The sequence below is a fragment of the Lolium rigidum genome, chromosome 1, assembly GCF_022539505.1.
Source record: "Lolium rigidum isolate FL_2022 chromosome 1, APGP_CSIRO_Lrig_0.1, whole genome shotgun sequence".
NCBI classification, from domain to species: Eukaryota; Viridiplantae; Streptophyta; class Magnoliopsida; order Poales; family Poaceae; genus Lolium; species Lolium rigidum.
In genome coordinates, this window is record NC_061508.1 from 30,372,336 (window position 1) to 30,393,682 (window position 21,347).

The 21,347-nt window shown below is 40.0% G+C and overlaps 1 protein-coding gene across 1 annotated transcript; it reads right to left on the minus strand.

Annotated features, from left to right (window-relative positions):
• Positions 1–2,056: 2,056 nt before the first annotated feature.
• LOC124670519 (callose synthase 5) lies at positions 2,057–20,240 on the minus strand. The gene is made up of 42 exons (XM_047207009.1): positions 20,090–20,240; positions 19,178–19,278; positions 17,325–17,446; positions 17,138–17,234; positions 16,923–17,033; positions 16,686–16,814; positions 16,510–16,602; positions 15,949–16,040; positions 15,744–15,876; positions 15,519–15,656; positions 15,370–15,446; positions 15,204–15,291; positions 14,993–15,121; positions 14,790–14,904; positions 13,944–14,281; positions 12,943–12,995; positions 12,806–12,866; positions 12,652–12,733; positions 12,529–12,578; positions 12,307–12,393; positions 11,391–11,513; positions 11,209–11,303; positions 11,044–11,128; positions 10,792–10,952; positions 9,690–9,813; positions 9,473–9,567; positions 9,260–9,383; positions 9,041–9,192; positions 7,734–7,843; positions 7,513–7,638; positions 7,364–7,432; positions 6,304–6,493; positions 5,930–6,041; positions 5,708–5,827; positions 5,517–5,632; positions 5,345–5,428; positions 4,906–5,018; positions 4,459–4,688; positions 3,579–4,376; positions 3,376–3,426; positions 3,106–3,291; positions 2,057–2,378 (listed from the first exon to the last, which is right to left on the minus strand). The coding sequence occupies exons 1-42, from the start codon at positions 20,211–20,213 to the stop codon at positions 2,148–2,150; spliced, it is 5,715 nt and encodes a 1,904-aa protein (XP_047062965.1). The 5' UTR covers positions 20,214–20,240; the 3' UTR covers positions 2,057–2,147.
• Between the last annotated feature and the right edge of the window lie 1,107 nt (positions 20,241–21,347).

Below are 21,347 nucleotides of genomic sequence, written 5' to 3' on the forward strand. Positions count from 1 at the left end.
AGTAATTTTATTTTTGTAGAGGCTAGGTGATATTCTTCATCGAAACAGGCATTCGCTCCACTTTCTAAATAAAGCCACACACGGCCCAACCGCTACAATGTGATGAGGGTGTTAATATATTCTCCTTGTCGAAAAAAAGACTATGAGGAAGGTGCCACCCTCATTCATGGGTATTGGCATCCCGGTCAAGCCATTTTGTATTTTAGCTCGTCATTCATGGCCGACGGGGCAAACATAGACACTCCACATGTCTCTCCGCGAAGAGCTTCAGTAGTCTGGCACCCAATCTTGAAATTAATCGATCCTATTGTAGTCCATGTATTTGATCTTGTGTTGTTGAGCTTTGTTCTCCTGTTAATATGGTGTGTTGTATCCTATTTTAGTCCATGTACTTGATCTTGTTTTGTTGAACTTTGTTCTCCTGTTTATGTGGTGTGTTGTATCAACTTTTTATGGTTGGGACTTTATTAATTTAAAGGTTTGTATGTGTCTTAGTCGACTGATATTTTCATAAGTCTTAGTCACATGAGAAAAGTGTTCACTTTTTAGAGTGCAATTATATATTTTCTAAAAAAGTGCAATTGAAACACTTTTTGTGGGTAATTGAGTGTTAAAAAAATCAGACATAGCAAATCTATTAATTAAATCGGGCTAGAGCCTTCCATCTAAAAACAAATAAATTGTAACGACAGTTGAAAGACTAGGAAACAAGCACGATTATTTTGCCTATGATATCATGCACGTGGTGGTAAGACTTCATTAGGTGGCCCGTGGCCATCAATGACCTCATGTGTTTCGGTGTGCGCCTGCACGGTCATTGAACATCAGGTTGTTACCAGTAGTATGATTGCAATCGATGTTGCTTCAGCTCATTTGGGGTGTCATGATCAAAGCTCGAATGATAACAAGCTTAGAGCCAAAATCTTAACCTAACGTCATTATAAAGGGCGATTTGCCCAACAGTCATTCATAATAAAGCTTATGCTTTCCCATAAAAGAAAACTTAACGTCACCCTTCACTTCACAAGTTTTTTTGTTTGTTTGTTTGAAAGTAGCTTATCACGCGATACTTCACATGTTGTTAAGTTGGCATAATTGACAGCCTACTGAAATCTAGTCCCTGCCACGATTATCCTCGTCTATGTATGAAACAGAACGCAAAATTCCATCGAACTGATGCTCTACTCGTATGCTGCAACAGTCCAAAACAGATATACGTATGCAAGTACTCTTGTATAGTTGTATTCTAGAAAAATACATCTCACACAACATAAATTCAGAGTTTCAGATCCCAAGCAGAAAGCAGGAACTGATTGGTACACCATATTATACAAACAGATATATACATCTTCATGCGCCTAAATCACAGGACAGAGATTTGGTGCACATGGGCACCAGTGATCTCGTTTTTTAAAAAAATCAAAATTCATATTTTTGAGTTTCAAAAAATTCTGGAAAAAAATCCGCACATAGTCAATGATGTATCCCACAAACGTGAAAAAAATCAATTTCAAATACTTAATATTTTGAGCTACACAAAAATAACAAAATTATAGATCTGAGTAGTCATTTTCAAATCTTCAAAACATATCAGATTTTGTCATTTTTATCTAGCTCAAAATAAAAAGAATTTCGGATTGGGATTTTGCATGATTGTGGAATGTATCAATGACAGTCATCAGAATTATTTTCATGATTTTTATAACTTGTAAAAATATTTTTAAATTTTTCTTAACATAGCGAGAGCACTGGAGCTCGGGAGCTAAAAACACTTTTCGTAAATCACATTGATATTTGCATCTAAAAAGAGTGAAGCGTTTTTGCTGCTTCATGCACAGAATCAGTTTCATATTTGCATCTAAAAGGACAATTTTTGTTGTTGCAACTGTTGTGGGGCATGGTACAATCTAGTAACAGACGTAAGAGTGAATTAGCATGAGATATACATGTGAAAATGCCTAAGAAAAACTGCCATGTGTGTATAAAAGTAAAGAAAACTTGTGAAAGCGTCAGCGTGTCAGCAGTCATATAATGCCCCCCCCCCCCCCCTCAACAACACCAAAGTACAAGGGATCCTGTAGCTAATTTCTGCCTCTTCCTATCCTGTGCTTAATCCGATGGAGGGCCACCTCGATCCTAGACTCACCTCAGTTCTGCTTCTTCCCGCCAGCCAAGATGCGAGAGATTTGGAGGCCTCGGGAGAATGCCTGGTTGAATAACAACCTGGTTTGGAACTCCGAGACGAATGGGAACCATGCCAGCACCGCGACTGGCACAAAGATGACGATCCCCATTAGGTACTCATACCCCCTCGACAATGCCTTGACTGATCCCCAAAGGCCCAAGGCCTTCACCACCGGCTTGCTTGCCTGTGATATCTGCTCCAATGATGCCAAACAGATTAGAGCCAGTGAAAGATATAAAACTTTCTCATGGCGATCTTGCAACATTTAACAGCACAAAATTAGTTCAGGAGCAAGTAAACTGTATGTCGGCAAATAGAGTCCATAATTTTCCAGAAACGAACAGAGTCCACAAATTTGCTCATAACCATTTTAACTTGACCAAAATCCTCTCTTTTTTTTTATCTTCTTTTGAATTATACTCTCATGATAAGCTGGGACTAAGAGCATCTCCAGTCGCGTCCCCCAAATGAGGTTTGGGGGACCGCGGACAAGAAATGGAGCAAAAAACGGTCCAGTCGCGTCCCCCAAAGCTAATTAGCGCCCATTTGTGTCCGTGCGTCCCGGTAGAGACTCTATGTATAGAGTCTCTACCGGGGACGCCGGACACAAAAACAGCGTCCACATGCATGCATGCAGCCCCTTGTCCCCACATGCTAGTCTCTTTCCCCACACTTTCTCTCACCTACTTTTCCCACATGGGGTGGTCCCTTCTATTAAAATGCATGCATCCGGACGCTGTTTGAGGGACGCGGCTGGAAAGGGCCTATTTTTTTTACAGATTTTTGGTCTCTTTTTGTCCGGCGCGGTCCCAAACATGCCCCAAATAATTTATGCCGGACGCTTTTTGAGGGACGCGACTGGAGATGCTCTAAAACCGTAAAACAAAATAAAGGGGAAAGGTTGGTAGCTGATGGTGTACCTGAAGAATGGCCCATCCTGTGGGTGCAAAGGCAAGGAAGCTGGCGAATATGTCACCAACTGTAAGATGGAGAAGGGTGAAAAGTATGGCCAGAGTTCCAACAGATCCAATGAACAAGAACAATTTGAGGAGCCGGAACATAAGCTGGAAATCTGCACTAAATTTCTTTCTTCCCATAGAGACCACCTAAGGAAATGGCACCTAATCAGCACATAACAAGGATAGATACCTACTTATTGATTTCATCAATGGCAAGCATATGAAACTTACCTTGAGGACCAACACTACTGCTACAATGACCAGCCAAGACAGACCATACACCTGAAGCCACAAATCAAATAAAGAGAGGACACAGTCATGAAATTATATTAGCAAACAGTGGTTGCAAACAAACATTATGTACTCACAATCTCATGAAACTCATTTAGTTCGACTAGAGTTGTATAATAGCTCAAGTAAGGCGGACGACTTACCGATATACTTTTGTTTCCATTGGAGATATTCAGATGGTACATGATACCATACTGAAACATGAAGAATCGGAAGGATAAGATGATTTCCCATATCCGGCCCACTAAGCCTGTTGACTGCAAGTGTTCCTGCTCCTCTTCCCACCAGGACTCCCAGGCCTTAGTGGCCGGCACACCAATCCCGCCACGGCTGCTTATCCACTTGTTCCAGTCATCCCAATCATCCACTACCTTTTGCCATTCAAATCCTGATGGGTTGAAGAGGAATGGAGCAAACAGCCATGTGATAACCAGGAACCACATAGATGATGTCAGCAGAACATAGGCAATGGAATCTGTAGCCACATCACCATACAACTCATATACTACTAGCAGTAACATGAGCTCAAGTCCTTTCACAAAATGACTCCTGCTATACATCCTATAATTTTCAGCAAATTTTACATGGCGAACAACAAACCCTCTGCCAGTTGCTTTATATTTTGCACCGCCATGGAGGATTGTGCGGCCAAAATAATGTGATTTTGTCCCGAGGGAAAAGGTGAAAAATACTGCACATAGCTGAAGCTGCATGATTACGAAATCTCCCAAAGCGCTCCTAAAACCCCTTTCGAGTCCAATCTCCATGAACATAGGTAAGGCCATCAAGAGACCTAGCTGCACAATTGATTGGGATCCCATAGCTGCCTGAAGAGCACGGTTACCTCTCATCCGTGCTTGCTTCATAATTGCAAATTCAAGTCCACTTAATGCTAAATAAAGTCTTCCATACAAGAAAACATAGACTATTATGACAACCATCTGCACAACAATAGAACAAGAACATCAGAAAACATGCATGATGGCAGATGAAGACACATTTGATGAAGCAAATGGTTTGTACCATTGAGCTGACATAAAATCCAACAGTTGTGAAGTAACACGAGAGCATTCGGAAGAAGTCAAAGCGGTGACCCAAACGGTAGATATCTCGGCTAAGCACTTGCTCTCCATTACCACATGCCACTTTGGCCTCAAAGAGTGAAATTTGGTTCAGACCAACATCACGTCCTTTTCCAACTTGAATGTACTCGTGATGGGTGACATTTCCTCGCCTCAGAGTTGAGTTGAAACCTGAAAACAAATTTCAGTTTTTTTGTCCAAGATCACAAATGGGTAATGTTGCAGTGTTAGTTTGCTGAATAAGAAAAGCATTTGTCCTAATAGAATCTAGAGTAGCCTGTTGGAGGCTCATATAGCCCCATGTGGTTGTGTCAGTTGTCAAACCCAGCTCTAGTTAAATATAGGACAAACAACACCTAACAGTCAGAATAAATGGAGAAGCACATACCAGCAAAAATGTCTTCACTTAAGTTTATACCACAGGAAGCCTTGCTAATTCCACCTCTTGTAATGTGAAAAATCCTATCAAACACATCAGGATGCCCATAGTGAAAACGCACCCTGCCCAGAAAACACAATATGTCAGATATAAAGATCATATTACATAGTATAAAATTGATGCCATCCTTTAGCTTGAAAAGCTTTGATGCCAGGAAGATTGCAGGAAACATCATTTGGTTATTTTAATATTTATGATCTTATTACATCTATGTGTGTGTGAAAAACGTAAGTGCTCATCCAGAGCTTTATTTTATTTGCTAGGAGATAGTCACCACTGATGCTCAGCACTTCCAACCTCATTGTAACATGTAACGACAATGTCCCACGGTGATAATTATGAATTTCCCTTGATTCAAATAAGACATATCAAAGTGATTCAGACTTACTTTAGTGGATTGGCAAGAACCCTCTGTCCTATTGTCACAAAGCTGGTTTCTTGGTTTGACATAAACCAGGCAAGAGATGACACACTACAATCCATCGATATCAGATGTTAGGCACTTGCAAGTTGGAGAAACAAAACAAAGTAAAAAACCACTGCAAAGATTACAAACATACCTTCCGGTGAATATGTGTTCACGTACTCCAAGAATGGTTGGAGGACGAACACCATGACTTTCGTTGAATTCTTCAAGTAAATTCCGCATTTTCAAAGCTTCCTCCAAATAATTGTCCTAAACAGAAATGATAAGAACAAGACAGAATGCAACATACGTACTAGTAAGAGTTATCATAACCATGATGTTCACCTGGTTCATATCAATTGTTTGCAAGGCTTCACCACGGGTAAAAATGATCGCATGATTTTGGTTTTCAGGTTTCCCTTCACCTAATTTTGCTGGTCCTGGCAATTTGATGCGGTATATTTCCTTCACAGGACAAAGAAGTACATAAGAACTAGTGAGTACTGAGGTTTAAATCAGACCCAAAGAACAGAAATATTGAACTCCACATTTTCCGAAAATGATTACCTGATCATGATTGTCAAGAGCTTTTACTAACACTGAATAGAAGACCTTCTGCACCTTATCACCATCCCTCTCTTCAAGTTCATCAATATATGCCACGCGGAGACCCGGATAACTGTAGTTTCAGATTCAAGCCGAAATTACTTTGCAGAGGGAAATAACACTGTAAGTAGAACAAGCAAGTCCAGAAATTTGCCCTCAACGAAAAGGACAATATCAGTTACATGTTAACTTCAGTATAAACACAACCGAGACATGTAGTCTCCAAACAGTTATGAAATGAAAATATTATGCTCATTGTGGTAGAAAAGGTGTGTCCTGCGATTGACCAAATTCCGTATATTATGTTTCGAAGATATATCATCGAGATCACTTACTTCACCATTAAGTTAAGAATATCTGTTGCATGTCGATCACCCGACTGTTTCTGATTTCCATAAATCTGGCATGTTGCTACGTATGTGAATTTCATATCTGCTATAGCTTCAAGCTGAGAAGACAATGATCTTTGGCTTTTCTTATCTTCCTCTGCGGGATCTGCAATGGCTTTATAGCCTTCTAGTATCTCTGCAAACAAAAAATGGTATATGTTGTACAGTTTGTATCAGTTTCCAATAAGAGTGGTAGCAGAGTCCTAACGGAGTTAAATAGTCTGTTGGAGGACCATGTACGACGACTCCAGTGTAAACCCAGTTTGAGTGTTTATACATAAGGTTGTGGGGGTCCTGAGAGCATCCTCTGTGTAATTTAAGAGTGGGTCTTGTTAGAATAGTTGTACCAACCAACTATTCTAAAATACCGATCTATTAGAAAATTGTGGTATAATATACTTAACCCCCCCCCCCCTTCACATCCAACTTGGATGTGGAAACAGTAACACCTCCCATCACGCCCTCTTTTGAGCGGAGAAATATTTGGGAGAAAACGCGGGGGCTGGGATTCGAATCCGAGACTGTAGGATTTGATACCATGTTAGAATAGTTCTACCAACCAACCATTCTAAAAGACCGGTCTATTTGAAAGTGGTGGTATAATATACTTAATAGGTCTAACTTCTACAAAATTGCTATGATGTGTAGACCTAGTTCTCTTATCTTAGTGGTACCCTACGAAAAAAATCAATTCATCTCACTATCAAAATTCATCCAGAATTCTTCCCATATTCTACAGTTTTTTTAGGTTTAGAGATTCTACAGTATGAAATCGTCACTATTTGTAATAAATGTACTCCCTCCGTTTGCTTTTATAAGACGTTGGAGCTCCTTTTTAGATTCACTCACTTTCGTTTGTACCTAGTCTACTTTAAGTATGTAGGTTCACTTATTTTGGTTTGTATATAATCCACTTTCAAATACGGAGTACTATCTAAAGTCTTATATTAGTGAACAGAGGGAGTACTAAAGAGGGCTGCTCAGCTTGGAAGTCAAAGAAGCTTACCAGATTCAGAAGCCATGTCTAGGAATGCTTGGAGCTTCAAAGCTTTCCTATAATACATCATGCCTCTAACTATATTCACAATAAGGCATGTAAGGTGGAATCAACCAAATTATCAGGAAGTATTAAGGTTGATGGATATGGCAAAGTACCTGTTCGGCAGAGTGTTTGTCCTCGAAGAGAAGCCCAATGGCGAAGTTGAAGAATATTTTCTTCATTTTCCCATACTTCACTTTCTCTTTTGCAATTAATTCTTTCCATGAAATTATTCCATTCATCTATACAAGAATTATGAAGAATTTAAGACAGAAACCTGGCGATCAAATTCATAAAGAACTATAAGCATAAGAAACACATCAAACAGGAAAGGAACCTGGAAATATCTTCTGGAGGTAGAATATAATTGATACACCATCCTCATTCTCCAGATCAAGATCATTTCTCGAATATACAGTTTCCTCACTGTAGTATGGTGTCATCACGCTGCGCAGGACAAAGGGTTATAACATTTAGAGCTCTATCTTTTTAGCTGAACCTCTTATGCAGACCAAATTTAAAGTAGGTTTATCAGATATTTGTTGCTGTGAACTGATATGATATATTTGTGGTGTTGATGTTGTCATTTTGATTATGACATGCTCTTCAACATGGGTGGTACAGAAAAGTTATACTGTACAGGCCTCCATCTGGAAGTTCAGAACATCCCTTTTATTTTTCAGAATAGAGGAGAGCTGCGCATTTTTCCATAAGCTGGAAACAGATGCACAAGTAGCAAAAGTGCAGAGTGACAGTCATTGTGGAAGTTCAACACTTATTTTACAAAATTTTCCCAAAACAGAAAGATTTTTTGTTACCATCAAGCGAACATGAGCTGATGTACAGAATCCGGAGTAACATAATGTAATTTTAAATGAAAATCCAATCAGAGCTGAAGATTAACTTATATTCTAGTATGATCATAGCACCATCAGGTTAACTGGTCAAGACTAAATACTCTAGAGTCTGTAGTTTTTTATATGAGTTAGAACAAACTAATATTGAAAGGGCATGCGAAGCTTGCTGAGACAGTGAGAGTGACAGACTCATAGAAAGTGCCAAAAGCAAGTCAGTACCATTATGGCATCAGGTTACTCATACTTCCATTTGTATATAGCCTAAGTGATACATCAAATGAAAGTGAGAAGCTTCTAGAGATTATGGATCAACAGTGTCCAAAACAACAATTGATAACAAACATAACTTTACATACAACTTATTATGAAAATTAAATACGAATTCATCAAACAGAAACAGTTTCAGTTAAAATCCCAACATTCGTGACAATTGCATGCCCAAAATGTTCACAATAAATTCATCAAAACTCATGATTTCTACTACATCCATTCATATTAGTTGTCCCTGATTTAGTACAAAGTTGTACTAAATCAGCAACAACTAATATGGAACAGAAGGAGTATTATTTAAGGCACATTAGCAAGTGGATATACATTTTTTTACCTAGACAAGAGGAAATACAATATAAAATATTTGGGAAGCACAGTAAAAAGCATTAGTCAGTAGCCATCAGACTCCCAACGAATCCAGCTAATTTAGTTTAGAGACATAGTGATTTTCGATGCTGCAGTATATTTTAGAAAAATAGAACACTGCATATGTGACAAGTTCATATATGAGACAAACCTGAAAGAGAGCATTTTGCGTACTCTAGGTGCACGTGGAATGTCCATGAATAGTGAATTAGTGAAGAATGATATTCTCCGGCGGGCTTCTAGATTAGTAGGCACATCCATTGCCGATTCTTTCACAGTCAAAAGAAGGTATAGCCGCTTGATCTGCAAACAAGTGAAGTTAGTGTTCCTTATTGGTGATAAAAACCAAATAAGAATTTGCTGTTATTACTTGTTCTTCCCATTGCGCTGAAATTGGTGGAGGGAAAACAATTGCAGGCTTTGTGCCAGTGCCCGCAAAAAGTTGCCTTCTTGGTACCAAGTCCTTGTTACCATGACCAAATTCAGCAAGCTCTCTGTAAACGACACAAAGGTAAAAAAGATAGTAAAAAGATAGTCACATGTGAAGCATGTTAATCATTATCATGAGTGTAAAAGGTGTTACTTGATCTCATTGACCATCATATCTCTCGTGATCACTTCCAGCATATCTTGAAGCAGCAATACTACATTATCAAATTTTGAGGTATCTCTTTCTTTCTGCAGATGTGATCCATGTAATCTTAGCAATAATTGGCTGTTGTTACTTGTCTTAAGAAAACTCAAGAAATGCAAACCTCAAATAGGATTGGAGTTCAGTAGAAGTAGTAAAACTTGCTTACCAAGGTGGATACAAGCTCCACAAACTTCTTGCAAAGTACTGGCAGGGAACTCATCCTAAAATTGGCAAGGAATGTATTCTTTGCGATGTTAGCTTCAATCTCTTTGATTATAATGCCAATAATCCTGTTGAAGTTAATGAACACACATGTCAGTAGAAGATCAAAATAGCAGCAAGAATGCATTATAAGGCACATATGATAAATAAAAATGTTGTCAAAGAAGCTAACTAACATGAAAGTTGAATGCACAGATGACTTCAATAGTATTAAGGCTGCCTATCTAGCAGAAGTTACACATTTAGAAGTTACAACCAGTCATGGTTTCCCTTCCATGTATATTGCAACAATGGCGGTGCTTGGTAGTCCTTCTCTCTAGTTCAATTTGGAACATCCTGTTTCATAAATTTAAAATTGCCTAATTATATATTCTTGGTAGAACTAATAGACTTTTAACCTTGGACTCGCATCCCCCATATCATACATGGTTGTGGACTTATTAGTACTCCCTCTGGTCCAAATTAATGGACTCAACTTTGTCTAGATACGGATGTATCTAGACATATTTGTTGACTAGATACATTTATATTTAGACAAAGTTGAGTCAACTAATATGAATCAAAGGAAGTAATATAAAACTGGTATGCATCAGTTGATTTGGCATCATTAGTCTGAGTGAAAATGTTGCATGTTTACAGTACTCCAAATAGTCGGCCAAATAGTCTGAGTGAAAATATTGCATCATTAGTCGTTTATTCGTACAGACATACGTTCCACTATGTGTTCACCAGTGTCTGTTCAACTGGAAGAGTAGTTATGAAGGATGTTTTCATCACATTGGAACAAAACAAATTATTTCCTATAAAAGTAGCCAATACTGGATAATTAGAATATCATAGCAGTTATACACTTATACCTTAATAGGTACTGGTTATGGGTTTTTTGAAGAAAAATAGTAAGCGCTGTCTGTTCCGGATGTAATTATCTATTTCTTGGAGTGTTATCATTGAACTGTATAGCTAATCGGTACGCAAACAACATCAATGCCAGTTCTCATGTAGAGATACATGAAACAGTATGAAGAGGGAGAAGTGTTAGAAGCTACCTTTTTTCATTTTCTCCAACCACTACTAAATTAAGAACAAGTTTGAATGACTCATAGCATTCAATTACAGCGCATTTCATATACTCGTCTGCACATATACGCTTCCATAAATCACTGTCTCTTGGTCTAAATTGTGCTGCCATGTCTAACGCTATAGGTATCTGCAAATTTTCAATGAAGCAGATTTCCCGATAAGAGCCAAACATAAAAATGTACTTAGTAGAGTGGACATGCTTTATTTGGTTTACAAACCTTGCTAGCAAGCAAGAACAATGGCCACTGCATCAATTTTAGGCTTGGGTCTGACGAGTATGGAACCACCAATAGGTCCATCTCCCTGCATCACAAAAAGTCCATTAGCTGCATTGAAATGATACTCCTAATATTTTATAGGTAAACTTGATCTAAGAGTCTCACTTATCACTTATAAAATCTTCTTCCCGGAAACTGCAAATTATTTCGTTCCATAGTTGAGCAAACTTTGCAGCTTCAGTTCTCTTGTTTGGGGAAACCTGTAAATTCAATTCTTCATTACATTATGACTTTCAGGGGATTATAAGTGAAATCGTGAAATAATTGTTGTTACTGTCATTTGGTACCTCAGCAAAGCGCTTTGAGAGTGAAAAGCGTCTATTTCTGCTTTTATCTGACGGTACCAAAAATGTATTGAAGGCTCCAGGCAAAGAGTGAAATCGTGATCTCAGCATTCCTAAAGTACGAATCTGGTAAATAGAGTGTAACAACTCCATCAGAAATTAGCCTGTATGAAGCTCAGCTTACAGAAAGAAGTTACACATCGCAGAAGGGCAATAACACAGAAAGAGAGGGAGGATTGGTTCAATAATGTCGACAGCTAGAGAGGAGAATATCCAACAGTACGTGCACGAAGTCATCAGCAATAAGTTCTTTAGCTTCATTTCATAAATATTAAAAAGGTTGTTACATACGGTGCCTAAGCCATTGAGCAAATGAGCATAACAGAAATAAGAGTCAAGTTCGAAGCCCAGAGGATCCTCCTAGAAAATGGATACCCCATTTGCCTTGTGAATAATAATTAGCCACTTACAATTAGTTTTATAATGTAATACAATTTATTCTGAATTTCCATGCTGCAAAAACAAAAAACTAAGTTCCACTTATTAAGATACTTCGGTAAGCCTTATCATACAAGGTATTCTGCATACAGATGTATTATATTACATATAGCCCGTTACATGCTTATAAAGTTGGAGCTATTTGGTTTATCCATTGACTGGAAACTCGATAGATTCAGTTCAATCCTTAATACTCCCTCTGATTCATATTAACTAACTCAACTTTATCTAGATATAGATGTATCTAGTTAACACAGTATCTAGATAAAGTTGAGTCAATTAATTTTGAATCGGAGGGAGTATTAAAAGCATGCCCAAGTGATGTAGCTCTGTATAAGGCATAACGTGACCTATGGTCATTATATTCTGAACTCTAGATCAAAATAACAAGCTACAGAGAATATTTCAGATTTATTATTACCTCCCCAAGTCGTCCAAGTGCCCCAGACATACCGCCAGATATTGTAGAGAAGATGGCGTACCATATCTGGGTATCCATGAAATAGACCTACATAGAAGGCATTATAATGAGAAAAGAAGATTTACTATACAATTTCAGAACAAATGAGAAGAATGAAGCTACTTCTCAGCTAATATATATAAGTTTGATAGGCCTGCACTAGCAAGCGGGACAAGCGCATACCAACAGAACAGGGGCCCAGAGCGATAGGATGGCAGCGATATTATACGATGCTGAAAAGGCAAAATTTTGTCCATAAAAAAAAGTTCCAAAATTAAGATCACACCCCAAAAGCATTGGAATTACCATTTGGAAAGAATTCATGCCACTCATAACGGATATTATGAACACCCATTATGTCCTTGGTTGGCTGTATCAGAGGTTCTATCTGCAAATTGAACTGAGCTTCAGATCAATCTCGTCAAAGCATGTTTGCAAAATATCTAGGCGTAGAACTTACCTGGACAAAGTAACTGAAAGAGAGCTTCGAGCATAGCAGAAAAATCCAAAATAATGTGTACCTTTCAGTGAACAGAAGAGTGAGTTTTTCCGCAGAATAAAGCTCTAGTGGAAAAAAGTAGAACAGGGGTAGCTTACTTAAGAAGTGCAGCTTGGCTTTCATGCATTCCACGGCCAACGTAAATTCGCTTCTGCAATTATTTATGCAATTAGTGTGTAGAGCAAGAACAAGGAGACAAGGACAATAAATGGCATGCCATTTGTGTAGTGTAGCAAGCCATGACACAAGAAGTGTAAAAACAAATGGTCAGTGCCTTATGATCCAAAAGTCATCTACTCCATCCGATCCATATTTGAACTAAAGCTTTAAATATGATCAAATCTGAACTAAAGCCCCAACCCTAAACCCTAAACCCCGACACTTAATTAGCTGTATAGTAGCTCTAATAGTGCAATGTATTTTTTTTACTGTAAACAATGCAAAGTATTGTTCAACTGAACCCATATTGTTAGAGAAGGAGAATTCTCAATCTTCATAAGCATTGAAGAACTCTCCAACTACCCATGCTGTGGATTTTTTCAAACATATAATAAAATGAATAGTGATAGGACAATGTCTGCCCTGGCATCAGAAATCATTGGATTATTTCTCTTCTCCCAAGTAACAGATTACAATTATATCATTCGTTTCACAATCTCCTAAGATACTACAACAAATAATAAACTGTAATACGCCTGGATATCAAGACAACTGACAAGTGATTAGCATGTAAAACAATATGCAAACTAATAAACTGATAGTCCACATTCAAAGATGATGCTTTAGATTAATTAGCTTGATCCTTGATCCTATAAATACAGGATGTTTCCAAAAATAAAATCCATGATGGAAAGAAGCCATGGCATGCTGTGATCAAATTCATTCTACAGTACAAAATTAAGTACTCCCTCCGTCATACATCCGAATATAGACAAACTTGCGACATCCTTTTATGGAGAGAGTAGCACCATCTTACCACGCACTACCTTAAGTAAAAATTGCCTCGTAGCAGAAATTTCAGTATGAATAATTACAACAAGCATAAGCTACATAAGTAATTTTCTCAATAACAGAAACTAAAATAGATTGAATTGAATACCTGAGACCACCACAATAGCAGTCTAACAATATGCCAATCTGAGCTTTCTATCCACCTTCGGAACATTGGAAACAGGAAGAGCGCTGCACTTATGATGTTAGGTATCAGGTAAACGGCCACAGCCAGGATATACATGGGTGGTACTCCTTTCGCATAACCAAACCACTTTTGCAGATCTTTCAGCAGTGGTATATTGACTTTTGCTGCAGTGCTGATATAGAAAAATGGAAGAATCACAGCCCACGCGGCACTAACTATTATCTTCAGAATATTTCTGATAACATCAATGAACTTGCATCTGATGTGACCAGGGAAGTTCAGAATAAAGTCTAAAACACCTGCCATCAATTAAAGGAAATATCAGTTTCAATTTGAGCAACGAATTTGTTATTGCACCAGAACATTCATAACACCACAAGAGTTTCAAACTGGAGAAAATCTCAAGAAAGTGACTGCTTCATATAGTAATACTCCCTCCGGTTCAAAATAATTGCCCAAAAATGGATGTATCTACACATGTTTTAGTGCGTAGATACATCCATTTTTGGGAAAAGCCTACATGAATAGTCTTGCCAGTTGCTTTCTACCGAGTAAGTATTCTCTTGCAGTAACCTAGGCACCTAGCTTAACATAGTCTTATGGTAATAACATTGAACAAAAGCAGATGGTGGTGCATACATAAAGGGAACAGAACATCCAATGGAGATCCATTGACAGAAAATATTATGCCAACATTTATCACCTGTCATGCTACAATTTTCACGTTCTCACAAAAGAATACGAAAAAATTACATGCTAAATAGAATGCCATGCATATAAAGCAAGTATATGAAATGGGTAACATACTTTGGAGGAACTGTAGAAATGCTGCTGTGACAAATATGCTTGACAGAGAATATAAGAGGTCCTTCCGTAGGATTTCAGTCACCGGATGATCACTCCAAGCAAAAATCAACATCGCCTGTTTGGTTTAATGAAGGTAGAGGATTCACATTCAGTGTCAAACGATAGTCCAGAGAAAAAGTTCATCTAAAATTTCAGCACAGTACCTGTAGAGCTAATAGATAGAAAGTCCACATTCGGTCGAAACTACGGAAGATGTGCCAAAACGATCTTGTCTCTACAAAATTTGTCTTCCCTGTACTTTTACTAGAACCCTTTGGTGACGAGCTTCCAGCCTATAAATATTTATTTGTTAGTATTCCCTTCCTAATCAAATTCTTTGGTAAGAAATATTGACAGACTGATGTCCAATTGTACCACTGCTACACGCCTTGAATCATGCACAGATTTGAAAAAGTCACCATCGTCCCGCATTGGCCATCCCAGTGAGAAACAATCAGATGTCCTGCAACAAAGTAGGATTTATTAGAGAAATGTGAAAAGGCTGTTAGTATGTGACCAGCAAATAAGGCTGCAAACAGACCAAAAGTACTCGTTTAGATCATCATAATTACACCATGCTGAATGTGGTGTTTTTCCATGTTTGCTTTTTCCTGCCTCCTGCAAAACCACCACAATTATATGTAGAACAAACTAATTTGGGGTTCAGATGATGGTAGTCTATCAAATTACCTTTTTGATGACACGATAGATAGGTGTTACCACTTTCTTTAAGAATGCCTCTTCATCCCCACCATAAGATGGCCTGATGTTTTCGCCAGTCACAATACTAACGTTTCCAGCAAGCAACCCATGCAACTCATATGCCATCTGAACACATTGAAAGATATCGTTCAAAAATATAATCTTGCAGAGAGCTCAGGTACTTGATACAATAATTAAGAATGTGCAAATTACATTGTGAAAAATGTAGCAAAGACACTCTGGCATAAACCGGATATTTGCAGATTCGCCCCAGATGAGAAGATAAAGACCTAGGTACAAAATCTTTCGCTGCTGAACTTCCTGTGGTTGTGCACCCGGAGGATTTCTGCAGTTACAAAATTATCAAAATAGTACTGTACAAAAAAAGGAAAGGAAAATAATGTAAGGAATTTTATACCTCAAACTATGCTTCCGTGACAAAAATTTGCACCATTTCTTGTAGTTGTTGAATAGCTTATTCATCACTACGTCAACAGCTCGATCATCAAGCTGTTTCATGGGTGAAAAAACGACTACGGTCAATCAACAAGTATTGATGAACAAAAAGTAGATATGGAAAGCACGGTAAATGGAGGGTGTAATTAATTTTATTTGGGCAAGCAATTGGTTCAGAGGAATGCATACAGAATATTTAATCAATAAAAATGCAAGCAGTTGTGTCAAAAGTCCAGCAAATTCTAATGTGAAGAATATGGAAGTCAAAAGTAATGTCAAGACAAAAAATTTAAACTGTTTGTGTATGTTATGGCAAATTACATCAACAATCACAATATAGAGCTGAAAAAAATTAATTGGCTACTAACCAAATGAAAAATAACTTTATGTTGAAGAAGATATCCTGTTCTGCTCAAAGGTTACCACCGCATTTCTTAGTATGGAATACCCATTGATCTTATGCTTATCATGTTCCTATCCATAAAGTCAAGCTATCAAAGTAAATATCGATAGAGGAGCATGCCTTGCTGAGCGGATCAGGCTTTGGCTCAAGTCTAATGTGCACATTTGCGAGGAGGAGAATCAAATGCTCCCGTTGATTCCGAACACTGTCCCGCTGCACACAAGAAGACGTGCTGGTGTTAGCTCAGTAATAAAATGGGAAAACTGAAATTGGTTTGTCCAGAGGGGCTAGCAGACCTGAAAGCCAAACATAGCTCTCAACCAATCGAGCATATCTAGCTCACCCCCCTTCTGCCTTTCGGGCTCGAATGTAGAAGGCCAGGTCAGGCCCCGGGTATACCGCAGCGCTGCGACTGATGCTTTGATCTGTTAAGGTTGCATCCGATGGCCATGTCAGTTTCTTTCATTGAACCACTACACGATGGAATTATTCGTTTTGACAGAACAGGTCACATTGTTGTGAGCCGTACATACCTCCTCCAGCTGCATGATGGACTGGGATGCACTGGCAGCATCGAGAGGGAGGATGTTGAACGGCGCATAGATGTCTTTCTTCTCTTGCACATCCTTGTGCAAGCGAGCAATCTGCGCAGAGGAAATTTAGAGACACTAGTTGCATTAGAGGGAACCTAGATTTCAATTGAGAGAGAACAACGACTATTAGGGCACAGACTGGAGTGAGCACGAACCTCTGGGTTTACTTCTTCAACCTTCTCATTCTTGTTGACGGCGCGGAGCACCTCGAAGAGGACTCCGGCGGTCTGGTAGGCCTTCCCAAGTTGGGCCCTGAAGGCGACATTGGCATAAGACTGGGTCTGTGAGGCAAGGATTGGGATTATAGAGGAGATCACAGTATATGTTGAGATTGAAAGTTACCGGTCAGCTTGTTCCCCTTTGTCAAGTGCACGGACGTAGTTCTCGTAGTACTGCTGATAAAAACTATCAATTTCACGGGCATCGCTCTTCTTCACGCGCTTCGCGAGACTGGGGCTATTATCCTGTTAGATTGGGGTAAGATACTAAGAGCGATACCGAAATTCGTAAAACAAGATATTTGGATAGGTTATGCAACATTCGATTAGAAAGAAAGGCAACCCTACCCCGGCCTGTTCCTTTCCCTATTTCTACATTTCCTAGCCATTTCAAGCAGGAAACAAATTGGTAAAACTGAACTGGATCATTGTTTGTAAATGCGAGTAAATATGAGAAGATGGCTACCTCATTTTATCTCTAATAAACAAGAATTATTCATAAGAAACTGATCAATTGAATCACGAGGGCAGTACAATCTTAAATCAGTCAAACCCAACCCTCTTCCCAACAGACACACGAGAGAAATGTTAAATGTGCACTCTAGGTTTAGTTGTGCCTTAACAAAATAATGGTTTAGTTGTGACTTAACAAAATGTTCCAATAAATAATTAGAGGTTTAGAACCAAGAACAACATTATTTTTTTGACGATTCGAAGAACAACATTCTATTACTGGAACAATGTTCTTTATCTACCAGAACCAGATAGGATTTAGTCAGCTTGCAGGTTTGCGTGGCTTATCACAACTCCAACACGGTGATCAAATTAAGTTAATCACAAGAAAATATCCAGATTGACTGTCAGGAGATATCTACTTATCACTAAGCAAATAATAAATACTCTATTCGTTCTAACATAGGAGTATATAACATTTTGATTTTTGCATAGTCTTGAGTGAACAACATGGTGAATAGAAAGAATAGTGAGACTGCTTTGCATGACAAATATAATATAGTGGTACAATTTTTATCAAAAATATAAATATTTTGTTAGTGGTCAGATGTAGACTGGTTTGGCTACATGCTTTTGACGATTCGAAGAACAACATTCTATTAGTGGAACAATGTTCTTTATCTACCAGATAGGATTTAGTCAGCTTGCAGGTTTGCTTGGCTTATCACAACTCCAACACGGTCATCAAATTAAGTTAACCACAAGAAAATATCTAGATTAACTGTCAGGAGATATCAACTGATCACTAAGCAAATAATAAATACTCTATTCGTTCTAACATATATAACATTTTGATTTTTGCATAGTCTTGAATGAACAACATGGTGAATAGAAAAAATAGTGAGACTACTTTGCATGACAAATATAATATAATGGTACAATTTCTACCAACAAATATAAATAGTTTGTTAGTGGTCAGAGATAGACTGGTTTGACTACATGCTTTTGGCATCATGTATTTGGGAATGGAGCTAGTAAAAGCTTATCATGAAACAAATTTATATTGAACTAAAGTCCAGTGACCATATTCTTCATGTTAAAGATCATGTAATATATACAGCAAAAAAGTGAAAAGTGGGAAGACATTTTGAATGAAATAAGTGTAACTCGGACCACTGGTACATTGACATATTAAATTAAGGTAGACATATATATTAACTTGCAGCATGTTTTTAACCCTCTGAGACTCTTATTAACAAAACAATCGAACGCACCCATATATATACTTAATCCTGCAAGCGTTCAAAGCTAAGATAGTATCAAAAATTCACCAACTTGCATAACATATCCAGGAAGCCCAAATGAAGTCACCGAGTCACAGGCTAGCTAGACATCTCAAAACCAGCAAGGAAACATGCGCAAAATGAAATGTATCAAACAAACAACAGATACCCTCGTGCACGCCAACCCAGCTAGATCATGCATAAGTTATGGAAGGAAAGAGACAGAGAGGATGTCTCTCACTTTCTCTAGGCGTTGCAGCAGGGCCGTTTTGAACTGCCGGACTCCACGACCGACAGAGTTCTGATCAAGCCGGTGTGCTTTCTCGAATGCGTAGAACCGACCTAGTTCACAGTGAAACAGATCAACGTGAGTTGAAAGCCAGAAATAAGGGCCATCAGACGATCAAGTTCAAACAAAACAAGGGGGAAACTATGACCGAGCCATTAACTGAATCAAATCCGTGGCTAGATTTTCAGAATCCATGCGTGCTACGTGATATTCTGACATGATTCAAACCACCCACGAACGCAAACGAGAGGAGAATAATGTCAGAAACGCCACGAACTGAATATCAAATCTGTGGCTCTGCGCTCCCAGAAACAAGAGTAATTTGGTACGAAACGAATACCTGGAGCGTACAGAAGCGAACCTGACCCAAAATGCATGAGCTCCCGAAAACGATATAACAAACCAAAATGTAACGCAGCATGTACAGCCAGAGCATACGCTAACAAATCTCACATAGGGAAACTGAAGAACCCACTCGATCCACGTGATATATGGTGCGCCAACTCTCCAAGCAAACCGATGGGCCAAAGCACCATAAGATGATTGAAACAAAACCATATAACGTGTACGTATCAAACACCAAACTAATTCGAGAACAGGCAACACAATCGAGTCGAGGGAGAACGTTTGAGACGGCATGCATCAACCAAATCTATTCTGCGCTCTCAGCCTCAGACGTACGTGCTTCATACACGCTATACAGGCTGTTCGAATTTTCATCAGACGCCAGCCAAGGAAATCATAACGAGCTGCTCGTTTCGTTTGGGACACCGACCAAACGCGCGAAGCTGTACCAAAAAAACGCGCCCAAAACTGGCCACGGCCCACGGGGACGGGGAGATGGTTTGGTGCGGGTGGACTTACAGAGGTAGGCGACGCGGGGCCGCTCGTGCTCGATCTCGGCTGCGACGCGCAGGATGGGGGCGATGCTGTTGAGCGTGGACGGGACGACCTCGTTGTCGAAGACCTCCATGGAGAAGGTGGCCATGGCGGCGCTCCTGGACCCGCGGCGGTTGAGCCCGGACGCGTGCGCCGACGTGGGCGTGGTGGGGTCGTTCGCGGCGGCGGCGGCGGCGGCCGACGCCGTGGACGACGGCTCATCCCCGCCACCGCGCGGCGTCGTCATCGCCGCGCGCCTCCTCGCGATCTCCGGGGCCTGCTCCTGCATTCGGACGACCAGGGTCAGCGGCGCGCAGGTCGGGGTAGATTCGGGCGGAATCGGGGGAGGGAGGGGAAAGCGCGCTGACGAGCGGGCGAACCCTAGAGCGAGAGGCCGCGAGCGCGCTCCGCTTCCTTGCGCCTCCGCCTCCGCCTCCGCCTCGCGCGTCCCGCCGTCCTGACGGGAATGGAATGGAGACCAAAGGGGGGAGGTGGTCGGGAGGCGAGGACAGGAATAGGCACGGCTCGGGTGCGCGTGGTTATTTATACCCGGATCCGACGGCTCAGCCTCTGTTGCTTAGGCACGCGGGTGCCATCGGGGGCGTGAAGGAGGTGGAAATGCTGCGCTCCCTCTGTCGCGGGAGGGGCTTCTCTCTCTGCGAGGTGGGGCCGGGCCTCGTGGCTGGCCATTGGACAGCAAAACTTCCTTTTATCACCTGGCAGCCCAGTTAGTACAGGACATCGGATAAGAATGACAGCTGTGCCCCACCGCTGTCAGCGCTGCGAGAGGGTACACTTTTTGGTGCAGGAAGTGGTACGAGCTCCACCGTTTCTTTTGTGCTGCTCGCTGGGGACCAGTGTCAGTGACTTTTGACCATATCCCGTGTGAGCTAGTGGGGTGCGGGTTGGGAATTTCCGTGGAAAGAGGGGTGGATCAGATTTTTGTCTTGTTGCTGGCTCCCAGGAGAGGCGTAGCTGTCACGTGGGCAATGCCGTTGAACGGGTCGCTTGACCCGCAGAAATGACTCACCTCGGGTCGGTCGCTGCACGTAAGATCTGCATGGCTTCTGTGCATTAAGCAATTTTCTTAAGCAAGACTATCAAACGAGATAAGTCATACTTTTGGGGTGATCCATCATTTATTCAGTAAACTTTTACTCCCTTCGCGTAAAATTAATTGATTTGGTTGTATCTAGATATGTATGTATCTGGATACCTCTGCATCAAATTAACTGACTTAAAT

Bases quoted from the DNA above. Each gene is read 5' to 3' on its own strand.
- LOC124670519 (XM_047207009.1), bottom strand. From the start codon at position 20,213: ATGGCCACCTTCTCCATGGAGGTCTTCGACAACGAGGTCGTCCCGTCC. The intron at 17,447-19,177 runs GTGAGAGACATC...CCAATCTAACAG, and splicing joins TGCTGCAACGCCTAGAGAAA to GATAATAGCCCCAGTCTCGC. The intron at 2,379-3,105 runs GTACACCATCAG...TCATTGGAGCAG, and splicing joins CAGGATGGGCCATTCTTCAG to ATATCACAGGCAAGCAAGCC.